Raw genomic sequence first — 16,608 nt, 5'->3', positions numbered from 1 at the left:
TTTTTAAAAACAAAAGCTGAAATTTTGTTCTGAAAATGAAAGTCCTTAGGAAAACTTAAAGGTTTTTTACTGAAAAAGTTTTCATTTTTTGTGGAAAAAATGCAAACCCATTTTTCATCAAAAGAGTTTCAATGCAAAAACATTTCAGCCAGCTAGACTTACCGGAGAAGGGTACAGTGAGAAATTTGTTGGCTTATATAACTATCTGTAACTTGAGTTTAGTGAGGGACTATGAAATCATTGTGCAACTGCTATGTTAATAATCATACAAAAATATACCATTTCTTGGTGTGAATACTTGAGCATCCAAGCTTAAAATGAACTGTCCATGAGCATTTGCGCAGTAAATGATGCTCTAATTTTCATAGAAGATGAGCACAAAGTAGGCTAGTCCATGAGTGAAGCTTAACTGTTTATAAATTTGAAAGACATTTTTTTTCATGGTATTTCTCCAACTCTGATTATTATATAGATATTTCCTAATTGAATTACTGACCAATTACTGTTTATGTTAAATATGTTCAAACATTCTGCTATTTATGAATCTAGTATATTGATGTATTACATATCCATCCCATCTGGATATGTATAAAGCAGTTTGCAGCAATGACCATTCTCCTCTGTGTTTGTAAAGAGAGGGATTGGGATTTTTGGATGCTGCATAATAAAATAACAATAGTACAAATAGTACAAATGATGTTCACAAAACCAAAGTACTTACCACCATTTAGTTATTATAAAAAGGTCAGCATAATCACAACAAAACAGGAAATGCATAATTAGGAAATAAATAGAGTAATCTATTACAGAGACACCAATATAATAGGTTTCTTTTGTTGTAGTAAACAAAATGTGATTCAATTACTCCGAAGATTTGCTATTGTGAACCTTTCATTTAGGCCTATTTTTTGTCTAATCATTTTTAAAAAAATGAGTACAGTATTCTGAATTACTTGGATAATTTTTTTGCTTGTCTGGGCATTAACTTGATTTGTTGTTAAATCTGTAGCTGTTTTCTATTAACAATAATGTGATATATCTCTTAATTTACAGCCACTCTAATATATTTATCGATAAATCTATTCCAGGACTTAGTGCTTTATAGCCCCCATTAATCTAGAATGGGCATTGATGACTAATTAGTCAGCTCAAAATTCAACAGTGCTGTTTAATAGATAACTAGTGCTGCCAGTTTTATGTATTTGATTAAATAATGAGTGCTGCACTTAACATGTTTTGAGCCACTATAATAGTTGTCCATTTAATAAGAACAGAATCTAAATTATTACCAGTTTTGTCCGTTACTCTGGGGTATACTCATTTATTAGGGTTACTCATATGGGGGAGGTTAATAATTCTATCAGTGTGCTGCTTGTGTAACTTGTGTTCTCATATGGAGCTTTACTTCTCCCTTCTGCCAGTTCTTTCCTAGTGGAGCTCTCCTACAGGAACTAGGTTCCTCAGGGCTGGGTTCTTCCCACCTTAGAATCCGATGAACACGCACACTCACACCCACTGCCAGAGCACATTTGAGAGGACTGGTAAATCAGCACTCACAAGCTGACCCCTTATATATCCCCGGACTCAGTAGGCTGGACCCTCATGTACTCTTGGGTTCAGTGGGCTGGGTTAAATAACACTTTAAGCTGTCACTCTCATATACCTCAGATTCAGCATCTCCCTCTCCCCACTTCCACACCACAACAGTTATGCTAGTAACCTACTTGCTGAGCAAACCCCACAGGATTTTTGGGCAATACAGAGATCTTTAGCTTAGGTGCAAGGAGCATTGTTGTAGAGTGAATGAGGTAACCAAAACAACATCCCTGAGGAGGAGACAGAGAGGAAAAGAGAGAAAAGCAACCACCTTAACAATGGAAGTTATATTTAGATAGTAAGGCTTACCATACAAGGTGAGCCTAGAGTTGCCAGGTGTCTGGTTTTGAACCGGACAGTCTAGTATTTGAGCTCTTTGTTCAGGAAACAAATTAAGAAAATATAAATGAGAAAATATAAATGTCTGGTATTTTCTAAATAAGATGTAATGTAGATTGTGATGTAATGTCATGTGTGTCCAGTATTTTTGTTGAAACCATATGGCAACCCTAGGTGAGCCAAACAAAATGGTTGCAATATTAAATCTAACTTAAAATCTGACTATGAACATTAGGGCTAGCAAACCAGAACTAATCATATAAGGCAGTGTCAGTCAGGAGGCTATATTTGAGGGGGCAGGGGAAGAGAGAGAGAGAGAGAGAGAGAGAGAGAAGAAAGATCTCACCACTCCATGAAGCTTGAACTGATCAGGCTTCCCAGATGGTGATGGTAGCTATGGGTCCAGAGTGTTGGAGACAGGCAGAGTAGGACCCCCAGTATGATCAGAGAGGAGAAGGCCCAATGGAACTGATGCAGCTTTTAAGTCCAGGCATCAGAACACTTTACTTGAGGAAGGGTAAGGTATTTTGCAGGGAACCAATATAGTTCAAGGGCATACTAGATTGGTTTATAAGTAAGCAGATGGTTCAAGGGAGTATTCTAAAGATGTTTTGTTTAGGCTAGAGACTGATCATTCCTGGTTATGGGTGTTATTCTTTTGAGGGAGCTCATAAATTAGGCCATTTCAATATTTTGGATATCAGTAGAGGATTTATTACTAAAATTGGTCTGATAATTACATATGGGCATGAGTAGACATGGGTTCATTAGCATCTAGAACAGAAATTTCCTACCAGGCAATGCTTTCCTGCTTTCTGTATCCCTCAGTTCAGTGTGGCTCTTACTTTGAAAGTTCTGTTTTCCATTCAGAATGGAGATGTCTTTCTGTCCTATCTTCTATGCAGATGAGGCTATAGCTATTTCCTTAATCCTATCATCCTTGTCCAGAGGGGTTTAGGTGGGTCTCCCTCTGCCTTTTTATTGTTTTGGCTTTATTTTAAGCAGAGACCCCGCAGTGGGGTTGGGGATCTTCCATAAATAATATGCCTCGATTCTCCAAGAACACAGAGTTGGTAGGTAACAAAATAGAGTGGAGTATTTTATAGATCCTGATTTTGCACTCATTATACTGGCAAACTAACAATGATTTAAATGTTTTTTTCCACAGTTGGGTCCATAGTTGTGCACATTTTGGTGTTAGATGGCTCTGGGATTTGGTAGATTTTTGTTTCCTTCTTTGGGAATGTCATTGGCTGGGAATTACATTTAGTTTGTTAATTAAAATGGTGAATTTGAAACATGTAAAAAATTATGTTTGGAGACATGAAAGTGACAGTGACCATATTAAATGTATTTACACAATTATGTTGTGTTCCTTTCACAATTCTATATATTTTGAACATTACAGCTATTTTGATTAAACATTTTTAAAAATAACAGATATCATTTTATCAAGGGGGTTCACTTAACTCTTGATGTGACCTTTCTTCTGAAGCTCATTTATTGAACCAGAGCATATTATAGAATGACATAAACAGAAAAACTTAATGGCACAGAGGACTGGTAATGGGACATGGAATCCTTTACCAATAATTCACCAGCTAGAATCCAGTCCTGGTTACAAGTGACAAAAAATTGAAACAATGATGTGTCCATTGTGAAAAGAGCAAGCGGGTTACACTTGAATTTATAACAGGCATATCCATTTCACTAAAAGTCTCCTTTTTTGGTAGATTCAACAGAGAAGCTCAGGATTATTCAGAGTTTGAAATCTCTCAATTTAGTCCCAATTCATCAAATAGTTAAATATATTCTTAACTTTTTTTTACTCCCTTAACTTTAATGGAGCTTAACCAAGTGCTTAAAGTTAAGCATGTGCTTAAGTTCTCTACTTATAGAGTCTACTTCATTCTTATGGAGCTACTTCATTCAAGGTCTCTGAGACAGGTTTGCAGAGCAGTGAGGAGAAACTTTCTATTACTGGCTGGGCTCTATTTGCACTGTGGATAAATTGAAGACATCAGTCAGTGTACAGTAATGAGAATCTGTTATAATTTACTAGCTCTAAATTCATGTCAAAGACTTTAAAGGAGAAAATACAAACAGGACTTTTTTCCATGGTAGTCTTAGCCATTTTTGGTGTAAGATAATGGAAATAGGTGCTGATCTGCCACTAGAGTGCTGAACCAGCTTCACTCTGTTTTAGACAGTGTCAGCCAAGCTGTATTCACCAAACACCAGGAGTTTCAATGACTCTAGTGGACAAAGCAGAAAGGATTTGGCCCATTAACTATATTATCATACTAGCTTACTTATAGTTATATACCTTTATATACATCTTAGTTTGATGCGGATGCACAAATATGAATTTTAATTCTCTTTTGGCAGGAAGTTGCATACTTTAATAGGTCACCGGGCAGAGATTAGTAGTGCACAATTCAACTGGGACTGCTCTCTAATTGTTACAGGATCGATGGATAAAACTTGCATGGTAAGATAATTGGATCTCTACAAAACCTCCTGTATAGTCTGTCGCTATTGATGTAACACAACAAACATTTCATTGTTAGATTTCATTTAGGACACAATACATTCCTGTACTCCTTGTTATGGCTGCAAAATGTAACTTACTCAGAATGCATTTTGTATAATGAACCATTTCACTGACTGCTGGTTTTTAGCAATCACCTAGTATAGCTAAACTGGAAGGCAGGACGTGGTACTCCATTATAGCTAATTTTCTGTAATTTGTTTGAAAAAGAGAAAAAGGATTGTTTTGTGGTACAGGCCTTGGACCCCTCTGAGACTCTTTAATTTAGTTAGAAACAACATGCAGTCCTGTGGCACCTTAGAGACTAACAAAAATATATAGTGAGTTCATATGATGAAGGTGTCATTAATGCAGCTTTAGTAGAGGAAGGGTGTTAGGGCATGGGAGCTGAGGAAACATTGTTCGAAGTCAGCTATAAAAATGTTGGCATATTGTGGGCCATCTGGGTACTCACGCTACAGTGATGACATCTTCATTATATGGACCCACGGGAAGGAGATCCTTGAAGAATTCCACACGGTTTTCAACAATTTCCACCCCACTATCAACCCCAGCCTGGACTAGTACACACAAGAGATCCACTTCCTTGATACTACAGTATAAATAATGGTGGTCACATAAATATCTCCCTATACTGAGAACCTGCTGACCACTATTCTTACTTAAATGCTTTAGCTTCCATCCAGGACATATCACATGATCCATTCTCTACAGCCAAGCCTTAAAATATTTGCTCTAATCCCACGGACAGAGACAAACACCTGCAAGATCTTTATCAAGCATTCTTAAAACTTAAATACCCATCTGGGGAAGAGAGGAAACAGATTGACAAAGCCAGATAAGTATCTAGAAGTCAACTACTTCAAGACAAGCCCACAAGAAAAATAACAGAATACCACTTGTCATCACCTATAGCCCCCAACTTAAAGCCCTCCAGCACATCATTGACAATCTGCAACCTAATCTAGAAAATGATCCTCGTCTACAGACAACCCCCCACCTGAAGCAAATTTATTTCCGGTAGTCACAGATCACACCTCAGATACACTTACTCAGGAACTTATCCCGGCAATAGACTCCCATTGCCAGCTCTGTCCACAAATCTGTTGAAGTGACACCATCACTGGACCCAACCACATAAGCCATAACATTAGGGGCTTATAAAACGGCACATTCTCTAATATGATATAAGCCATAAAGTGCCAGCAATGCCCCTCTGTCATATATATTGAGCAGTCTGGACAGTCTTGATAACAAAAGATCAATGGACACAAATCAGACATCAGAAACAGTAACACACACATATACCTGTAGGGGAATATTTTAACTTAACCTGGTCACTCACTTATGGATTTAAAAGTAGCAGTTCTTCTACAAATGAATTTTACCACCAAATTACAGAGAGAGAGAGAGAGAGACTGCAGAACTGGAATTCATCTACAGATTTGACACTGTTACCCTGGGCCTAAACAAAGACATTAACTGGTTGGTGCATTACAAAGCCAGTTTTCCCTGCATTTAACATCCACATTTTCACATCAAAAGCTGTGAGAGAGACATCCAGTCACTTAATTAGCTTCATTAACATGAGTCCTACAATTGACAGGTACTTCTTTTGCTGTTACATATATCTTGGTTTCTGTTATTTTTACTCCAACTCATCGGATGAAGTGAGTTTTACCCACAAAAGTCCCTGGTACTACATATTTTGTTAGTCTCTCAGGTGCCACAGGACTGCTCGTTTGTAAAGTTACAGACTAACCTGGCTACCCTTCTGATACTAAATTAGTTAGATTAACTTACCAGATCTTGCACATTGTGTTCAACAGATTGCACATTAGCTACCTTGATAATAAAATTGTCTCTTCATTAGCTGTAAGTAACCATGGATTTTCTCTCTCTCTCTCTCTCTCATATTAAGGCTGCATATGCAGATTATAGCATTTCAGATGAAATTTGATTGTTTCCTCACATTTGGATTCTCTCTCATTCTTTTCTGACAGTTTTTGGAATTCTTTTCAGTGAACTTTCACTGATGTTTACTCACAGGTCTTTGGTATAAGAATGCACGCTATGTAAATGAAATATTATTTAATTAGTACATATCATTCAGTAAACATCTAACTATGGATAGTGAAACGTATCAATTTATACACTGGAACCTTTTTGTGGATTTCAGTAAATAATTCTGCTTAAGTAATACCACATTAAACTAATATAAATGAAGCACAACATTTATCAGACATGCATTACACTGGCTATTCCCTGGTTTAAATCCAGGGGAGTAATGCACTAATCCCTTAATAAATGTATTACATTTGGTTAGACACTAAATCAGTGCATATATATGCCAGAGTTGCATCAGTCAAATCAATATTGCATCAACTCAAGTACAAATAAATAGTATGATTGCTTATGATTGTCTGTAATTACTTGGATAAGGTTGTATTTATTGCTTTTTATTCACATGCAGCTATGGAATGCTGTGACCGGGACACGTGTGGCAACTTTAACAGGTCATGATGATGAAGTATTAGATGTATGTTTTGATTATACTGGACAGCGTATTGCAACTTCCTCAGCCGATGGTAGGTGAATTGATCAGGTCTTGCACTATGTTTTCATATACTGGCAGTTTAGGCCTCTCAATGACCCCAGGAGCAGAAGAGTGCAGTTGTAGCATAAAAATTGCTTTGGCTTTTCCCTCTCCTTCTGTGCTGGGTGCTACTTGGACAAATGCGAAAGCCTGGGCTAGAATAATATCTGGATTAAGATGTTTTTAGGTAAAAAGATTTCTCCCAGAGTTAAAATTTTTTAGATTTGCATTTTTAGATTTTTGCATTTTGTCCAGTTAACCTCAAGCTATCTAGGGAAATAAATTCTCTTGTGGTTGAAAGTGCACGAGAGCCTTTTGGATTAAATTAGATATGAGTGGCTCAAATTTGGGTTTAAACAAAAGCTAGTTAGATGCATAAAAATGAAACTATTACTATGGCTTTCTAATATGTAGTGAAAATACATAACGATGAGGGGGTGAAGTAAACAATTTAGTTTCATGATTGTGTTCAGCAGATTGCACATTAGCTATCCTGATAATAAAATTGTTTCTTGTGTAGTTTTAAATAGGCACAGATTTTCTCTCTCATTTAGACTGCATATGCAGACTATAACATTTCAGGTGTTTTGCATGGTTCATATTTTTCATTAGTCTAATAGTTTGCTGTATTCCTGTCTCCTTGTTTTTTAGTTTCAGTATGAGCACATATTAATGATGGCATATGTTATTGAATGTTTGTTTATTATGTGAGGGTATGTCTACACTACAGCATTATTTTGAAATATCTTATTTCAAAATAACGCGTCTACGCACAAAATGCATTTTGAAATAGCTTTTTGGATGCTGATTGGATGCTGAATTGTATTTAAGGCCAACTGGAACTGGTTCTAGTAGAGCATCAGGTCAGAAGTTACCTTGTGGCCCAGGCGGTCAGCAGGGCACCCTAGGAAGGGCTAGAGGCCCCCATTTCGAAATAAGCATCTACACAGCGCTTATTTCGAAATAGCAATTTTGAAACTGGTGCTATTCCTCGTGAAATGAGGTTATCAATTTTGAAATAAGCCCTCCGCTATTTCAAATTAATTTTGAAATAAGCCCTCCGCTATTTCAAATTAATTTTGAAATAGCAGTTGGCTTGTGTAGATGCTAGGAAAGTTATTTCGAAATAATGGCTGTTATTTCGAAATAACTTTCTGAGTAGACATACCCTGAGTATTTTACATCATCCTCTAATGCGTTTGGTACCAGCCACTGCCAGGGACAGGATTTCAGAGCATTGGTCTGATCTGATTTGGGTAGTTCTTATGTTAGGAAGTAATTTATGTAATTTGTAATGTAATTTATGAACACTTTGTGACAGTGTAAGCTTTTACAAGCCCTATCTCTTGGGACACTTAGCAGATTGGACAAAATACTAGCAAACATGCAGTATTTGATTGCACAAAGATGCAAAAGGTATATACAAATTGTGGGTATATATTCAGAAGTTGTACAGTGGAAGCCATTACAAATAATTTTTTTTTACCATATTGCAGGTATTTCCTAACCTACTCCATGTATATGGGAAAACCTGATGATTTCAAATATCATCATGTACTTAAATTTAGGTATTACTTTTTACAGGCAACCACCGCATTGACCCAGTTCTGAATAGGGATGTTATGGACTAGTCAACTATCTGATAAGCAAATGCTTATCGGATAGTCGACAGGATAGTTGACTAGTCGCTTCTCTCCCTTGCTGCCTGTATCAGAGGCAATGTGAAGGGGTGGGGTGGAGGAAACCTGGGCTCTGCACTGCACTGCCCTTTTGAAACGCCACAGTAGCATTTCAAAGTGGCAGCGCTGCACAGCTGATCCTGGACTCAGCACAGCACTGCCCCTTTGAAACGCCACATGGAGACCAGGGTCAGCTGGAGTACCCAGCTGACCCCGGGCTCCTTGCAGCGCAGCGAGGAGTCCGGGATCAACTGTGCAGCACAACCCCTTTGAAACACCACTGTGGCATTTCAAAGGGGCAGCACTGTTGGGAGCCCAGGATTAGCTGGGGACTCCCAGTGCTGTGCGGAGCCCAAGATCAGCTGTGCAGCGCTGCCCCTTTGAAATGCCGCTGCGGCATTTCAAAATGGCAGTGCTGCGTGGAGCCCAGAGTCAGCTGGGGAGTCCCCAGCTGATCCCGCTCTATGTGGTGCTGCCCCTTTGAAATGCCATCACAGAGTTTCAAAGGGGCAGTGCCGCCCTATAGACTAATTGAATAGTCAATACAACAATGCATCAACTTCTTGATTAGTCATTTACACAATACTTCACATCCTTAGTTCTGAACACATGCACGGGAGTCTGTGAATTTCCTCATGTGAAAAAAGTTACTTATGTTTGTGTTTGAAGAATCAGGCCTTAACTTAGTTATTCCTAATACGGGACTTTCTTCTGCTTCCAGTGAAGTCAGTGACAAAATTTCCTTTGACTTCAGTGGGTCCAGGCTGAGGGCCTTTACCTGCCAATGAATGTAAACACTTTATATTATAGAAATAGTTTCAAATGGTTTAAATGAAAGTCACAAATGGCTTTTCTTTTATACAGGATCAGCAAGAGTTTACAATGCTGAAACAAAAAAATGTATTGCAAAACTGGAAGGTCATGGAGGTGAAATTTCTAAGGTGAGCTGTGAGGTATTTATTTTTCATTTCTAAGTAACAACATACTTACCAGCAATTATTATTATATTTAATTGGCATAAGCTTCACAATTAAATGTAAGTATGGATTTTTATAGCCTGTTGGTGATGCAGTCTTCCAAAACTTTCCAGTTCCTTGTTGGGATGGGGAGCATGGCTCACGCAACCTGCTTCCCTGTTTTTGCCAATTTAGGGGTCTTTAATCCTTCCTGGCTGTGTTTTATTCCTCTGTGCAGCTGGGTGAAGGGAATATAGGGACCATGTCTTGAAGGTGAAACACAAAACAGATCAAATTTTCAAAGTGCCTAAGCCCCATTTTCCAAAGAACATATTCACTTAGGATGCAATGCCTCTTTGAAAGTCAGGTATCCAAGTCAATTTTGAAAATAGAATGACAGCTCCTAAATCATTTAGGTGCTTTTGAAATTTTACCCCAAATGCAATGATTGTGATTTAATTATTGCAATTCTTGCTCGTTCTTCAAGTGAATCATTTATTCATGATCACTCAAACTAGTGTTCAAGCCCATGACACTTCAGTTGTTTGGTGATTTCCAGGCTTGAATTCCAGGCTTGAAGTATTATCTTTTAGGAATGAGAATAGTTCTTGGGGGGGAAAAAAAGTTGTGGTGTTTGTCATCTGGTGGGATTTTCCACCAGTATGGGGACAAAACAATCAGCCACACCCAACTCTGTTTTTAGTCATCAGAACAGGTGCTTTTATTTTTCTTTTACACATAGAAATATGGACAAGTAACAAAAGTGATAGTCCTGACCTGGATCAATACTGCAGAGTCCTTTGCTATCCATTACTTCAAGTTCACAGCCCTCCTATACTCTCAGGATGAGGACAGGACCTGTTTCTATGTTCTACCTCAGTGGTTCTCAAACTTTTTGGGCTCCAGAGCCCTTTACATGCGTAAAACTTTATGTGGAGCCCCAGCGGCCCACTGATTGTATGTGTTGTACCTACTGATGTTTCCAGTTTGTCAACCTTGTGGAGCCCCTGGAGATGTCTCGTGGAGCCCTGGAGCTCCGCAGAGCACAGTTTGAGAAACACTGTTCTACCTGTTTCTGTCTCCTGGCCCTCTCTCAAACAGACCTAGATCCTCACATGTATCTTTCATCTGGGAATTGGAGCCAATCATTAACTGCTGCTTAGCTGGATTAGCTGCTTTCCATTAGCTGACTTCTGGGCTTCTTAGACCAGAGATTTCTGCTCCCTTGCTCTATAGAACCTTAAAGGGACAGACTTCTGTGCTGTACTATTTCCCTACAGTCATTTGATTATTAAAATCCTGTAGTGAGAGAGAATTGGATTAAGAAAGGGGATGCTTTTGATGGATCCCCACCCCTGCTTTATGAAATTGATTTATGGACACAAATATACATAACTCAAAGATGCTTTTGACAAATTGCTTCATGTAACCTATTAATCTTAATGTCTTAATCCACTGTCTCTGTTTACCTTATTTTGATGTATGTATCATTCTTGTGTGTAAAATTAGACATATGGAGTATGGAATGCGTTATGATTTTAAATGTGTAAATGGAAAGCCATCAAGGGTGTTGCTAGTGCCTGGGCAACCATATTCAAATAGCCTTTTGTCCTTAAGTGGTTGGGCTGAGGTAATCACATGTTCACCTCAATTGGAAGGGTGGAATGTAGAAACAGAATTTATACCCAGGAGGAATCTTTAGAAACAATAGGAAGCTAGCAGGTTTTATTTTGGCTGGCTGGATGGACCCGAGGGGTGGAACCAAAGACCCCAAGGTGAGGAACAATCCTGGTTTGGAAGGCTTAGCTAGAAAAGAATCAGCTTTGGGGTGAGTTATTAATGTGTTTGTAACAAGTTTGTACTGAAGTTTCAGTGTAGAATTAGCTAAGCGTTTTCTGTTATTTTGAATTTGTAATTTACTTTGTTCTGCCTGTTCTCACTTATTACCACTTAAATCCTACTGCTTGTACTTAATAAAATCACTTTTATTGTCTATCAAGCCCAGCGTAAATAATTATTACCGGGGGGAGGGAGCTATGAGTGTATATTCCCCATTTAATTGCTAAAGGGGACTTATCTAAATAATTCATTTAGGGTTCTGATCCCATTTGGGGAGTGGTATCCCAGGAAGCTGGGCCCTAAACTGTATTTTCCTTGGACCTGAAGAGATTCAGTGTCTGCACTACTTCTCAGCGGGAGGGAGGGGGAAGAGAGGAGCAGTGATCTTAGCTTGGTGCCTTGCCTGGGGGGGAGTCCAGGGATTTGGCCTGTCAGGACTGAGTGGTGAGAAGCCTTAGAGAGCAGGAAGGCAAGTGGCCAGCACTCTGGAAATCACCCCCAAGGGGTCTTCTGTGACCACACTCTGTCCCAGTCCTTACCTTACTTATGTACTGTGCAATACTTTGTTCCTTTAGGTTTAAAAGAGAAGGAACCAATGGCAGAGAATTCTCCTTCAAAGACCCTAATTTTAGTTCTAGCTTCCCTTCGTAGGAGCCAGAATTTGCCTTTTGGGCATATTGAAAGGCTGCTGTGACTTTGCATTGCATGGAAAGCTGTGATAATTTGGGGAGTCTCTTGTTTTGAAGGTTCATGTTTTTGGAGAGAGGGAAGAGGCAGGATACGTTAGGCACTGTTACCCATCAGTAATTCCGTTAGTCTGTGTGATGACTTTTTAAATGGTGCAATAAACACACTATAGTGAGGTTATACTCCTTAAACTGTGTGTGAGGATTTAAAGATGTATGCAAACCTACAGTGTACACAATGTACGTTTAACAAACTATATCATGTGAAGTAAATGACCTTTAACTGTTACAGGGAATTACCTCATTTCACATAGAACATTCTCACATATACATGTACATGCAGTGAAAGCTACAGCATGTAAATAACATGCATATAATGTCAGAGCAGTTAGTATTTTGGGGAGTTATTATCCAAGGTCCTGATCTTATAATTGTCTCTGTGTGGCTAGACCTTGTAACTGCACACGTTCCCAGAGGCAAGGGTCTGCCACTATTGATCTAATTGTTGGATTGTGCCTTAATTTTATATCAGGAATGGAGCTGCTGGTTCTGGTTCCATGTGCTAACCACTGACTCATGCTTTCTCTTCTATGTATGGAGATATACCTATCTCATAGAGCTGAAAGGGACCTTGAGAGGTCATTGAGTCCATCCCCTGCCCTCACAACAGGCCCAAGTACCATCTCTGGCCCCAGATCTCTAAATGGCCCCCTCAAGGATTGAACTCACAACTCTGGGCTTAGTAGGCCAATGCTCAAACCACTGAGCTAGTCCTCCCTTCTAGTAATGTAGGCTGGAATGCTAACTGGTGTCACTTTTCTTGTCATTATTTTTAAAGATCTGCTTCAATCCTCAAGGTAGTCGTATCCTAACAGCTAGCTCTGATAAAACAGCTCGACTTTGGGACCCTCAGACAGGACAGTGCATTCAAATACTAGAGGGACACACTGATGAGATATTCTCATGTGCTTTCAATTACAAAGGTGATATCATCATTACAGGTAACTAAGATGTCAAATCTGAGATTTTAAAATATTTGTATATTTAATGTTTTATGTTTTGAAACTTAAAAAAAGTGTCCTGGGGCCATCTCATGCATATTGAGAGCACCAGTGATTCCCAACACATAGCCCAGAGGGAAAGAGAAATACACTTAAGAACTTTGGCTTTGTTTCATGCTGTTATGATCAAATTTGAATGCAGGCATGGACAAAGCTTTAGGCTAAGTCCTGCCACCTTTTTGGTGAGCATGTACTAATCACAAAATAGTGACCCAGTCCGGTTGATGCACTGCACACATGGGGGGGGGGTGAGTGGGAGATGGGGAGGATGCAGAGAATCTCTGTAATGGGACTGAACTGTGTGCATCTCAAGCTGTTTTCTGTGCAAGCTTGATCCACTTTAAAACGGGGGATCTTGAAGCAAGAATAAGGCATGAAGAGGTCTCTGAGTCTATCATGGAGGTCACAGATTCCTGACATTCCTCAACCTTCCTGACTTCTGCAGGGACCAGTGTGGCTAACCTCAGGGCTGGCTGCTCTGGGCTGTGGGTCAGCCATACCAGTGACTTCTATGGCAGTTCTGGGCAGCAGTCCTAGGGCAGCCAGAGCAGCTGTGGTCCATGGCTTTGGGAATAGGACGTTGGCTGGCTGGAGCAGCTGTGGTCCCCAGCTGACTGGCCAGAGGAGCCACAATCTGAGAACATGGGGGGTAGGAGGGCAGGAGCCATATATAGTACTGCACCTGCAGAATGCTTCAATAGCTATTTGTAGACACAAACCAAAAAGTGTTCTTGCACAGATCTGCCTTCAGGCTAATAATTCAAGTATTAATTAAGAAGGATAAGGTATAAAAGTAATCCTCCATAATATGTGTTTATTACTAGGGAGCAAGGATAACACCTGTAGGATATGGCGCTGACTGAAGAAGAGGTATGGCTCAACTTGATCAGCATCACAAGAGTAGTAAAAAATCAGCAGTCTTTCAGAACTCTGTTTACCTTTTGCCTTCTGCCAGTTTTCAGTCTCGCATAAGTAAAGGAGTTCCTTGGACCTTGACAGGTTTGATTCTTTGGACTGCAAAAGTCAGCTAGTTAGCTGTATCATTAGCACTAATACTTTAGGTTAGCTGCATGTTTTGTCTGGCTGTGGTTTGGTTTTTTTTTATGACGTTTGTAATAAAAGTAGCATCATGATATGATAAAACATGTAAAGGAGCATTATTTGCATGTTTCCTGTGTTTCTACACTGCATTAATTTTTTTGTATGTAATAAAATGTTTTGCTAAAGTTCTAAGTTTGTATTAATTGTAGTGCAACATTCTTGGCTATTTGGGAAAAAAACTAGGCAGTAGTCATTGTTCACAACTTACATTGCTATTACTAACTATGGAACACACTGCATATAAAAAAATCCCTTTTTTTTTTATTCTCCTTTTCATCTGCAGGGGGATAGGTGGGTGAAGAACCGCTGGTGATGTCTCCCTCTCTCCTGCCCCCTATCTCCCAGAAAAGCTGCTCTTTCTATGAGAGAGGAGAGGCAGCAGAGAGTGTGATTTAGCTGGACAAGTTCAGTCAGCAGTAATTGAATCTGGGAAGAGGTAAGGAGGGCAGAATCACAATCATGAAAGCAGGAGGGGAGAGAGAATGTCTGTGTGGGAGGGGGAAAGAATCAAATGAAGGGGATTTGTGCGTATCTGTGTGCAGCTCGGAAGCTTTAAAGCAGTTGCAGCGCCAATGCACTTTTTCTTCCCAGTCTAACAGAAGAAAGAGAGAGAGAGAGAGAGAGAGAGAGTATCTGTGTGCATGTGTGAGAGAGATTCATGGGACAGCAGCCTCCCAGCCCTACAGATCCCAGCCAGCTATACCAGAGACGCTGCCTTCCCTCAACCTTCAGAACAGGAAACCAGTCATAGCTCAACAGGTCACCACTAGCAGAGCAGGTAAGGGCTGCCAGCCTCTGTGGTGAGCTCTGACCTCTCAGAGGGAGTTGGATTATGCAGCAGGAATTAAAGCTCTAACTCTCATCCACGGGTAAGGTAAACAGTTTGTGGGGAACACAGAGGGGAGAGAGGATGAGTGAATCATTTAGTGAGAGCCCCCTATTCAACTCCTTGTGCCACTCCTCGGTACTCATTTTGTGGCCACTCAGACCTTTTGTGGAGGGATATGAAGAACATCATACTTAACTGTCTTTTCCCCCTATGCTGCTTTCCAGTGATGTTTCTATTCTCCCAATTTCCTCCTCAGCTGGTGTGTGTGTGGGCGTGCAGCAGCCTTGCAAATAGCAGATACTATCTTCCCATTAATCATTTTTAATTAGCCTGATAGACCAGATGGCTCATTTAACTATTTGTCCTGATCACGCTAATATCTTTACAGCTGCAATCAAGTTATTTTCTAGGACCTATTGCAAATTATGCCAATGGCTGAATGACATTAAAACCAGTGGCTTTATGAGTTCTCTGGTGGTGCCAAAGGCTTAGTATAATTTCAAAATAGTGGCTCTTCCTACACTGGCTGCTTTCCTTCTAAGCTACAGATGATTTTTATTTATTAAATAGAGCTCATAGTCTCTAATCATATCCATGACCAGTCTCCATGACATTCTGAAAACTAGAATTCATGATTCATGGTAACAGTCCTTATCTGCAAGCTATACAACCCTGTACTAAAGTCATGCAAGATAAACAGGCTGTGTGTACATCAAAACTTGCCTTTCCAGAAACAGATCAATCCTAAATATAATAGACTGACAGTAGGCATATCATAAGCTTTCATATCTTGAAATACAGTAAAATGTTTTCAGCTATCATTAATTTAGTAGATTTGTGAGAAGACAATAACTGATGTTAGCACAATGTATTAGAAGACCATGGGTTATTGGAAACTAATGATGCTAAACATAAAAATAATCAGTTCCTACATATTAGTGAAAATTAAATTTCTATGCACATTTTAGGACTACGAGTGCTGCAGCAAAATCTGGCATGTAAGAAATTACTTGCTTAATTCTGCCATCCTTACTTATGTTGAGGAATTATTACTACATTCCTACAGGGAGTACTATAAACTTCATTGAATCTTAGTGAAGGTCAGATTCTGTCTCTTCTTTATGTGGGTTTGTGTTTGACTGAACAGAAGAGCTATAAGAAGATTTCCTCTGTATCCTCCCCCTCAAACCTATGTATGGGTAAGGCAGAATTATTAAGCAGAGCCACATGCTGAGGAGCTGTAGTGATCTAAGTCAAAGTGTAGGCTGCATTAAAACTGCATAAAATATGGTGTTCTCATTTCTGGTAAATTTCTCACTACATTTTAAATGCACTGTAATTTCGCAGCATACTTTTTGATAACAAACTCCCTCTC

The 16,608-nt window shown here is 39.4% G+C and overlaps 1 protein-coding gene across 3 annotated transcripts in view; it reads left to right on the top strand.

The window, feature by feature from the left end:
• Nucleotides 1-14,545, top strand: part of DAW1 (dynein assembly factor with WD repeats 1) — a 54,037-nt gene extending 39,492 nt beyond the window's left edge. For all 3 annotated transcript variants that reach the window (XM_089780852.1, XM_006119885.5, XM_089780851.1), the window contains 5 exons: nt 4,324-4,426; nt 6,960-7,074; nt 9,626-9,702; nt 13,081-13,243; nt 14,128-14,545. In XM_089780852.1, coding sequence (XP_089636978.1) covers nt 4,324-4,426; nt 6,960-7,074; nt 9,626-9,702; nt 13,081-13,243; nt 14,128-14,162 — 493 coding nt within the window. In that variant the 3' untranslated portion in view covers nt 14,163-14,545. The remainder of the gene's footprint in view (nt 1-4,323; nt 4,427-6,959; nt 7,075-9,625; nt 9,703-13,080; nt 13,244-14,127) is intronic.
• The last annotated feature ends 2,063 nt before the right edge of the window (nt 14,546-16,608 follow it).

This window comes from Pelodiscus sinensis, chromosome 10 (assembly GCF_052426305.1).
Source record: "Pelodiscus sinensis isolate ZL-2025 chromosome 10, ASM5242630v1, whole genome shotgun sequence".
Classification (NCBI taxonomy): Eukaryota; Metazoa; Chordata; order Testudines; family Trionychidae; genus Pelodiscus; species Pelodiscus sinensis.
Note: the sequence above shows the minus strand (reverse complement) of the source record. Positions and strands in the feature narration are given on the sequence as shown.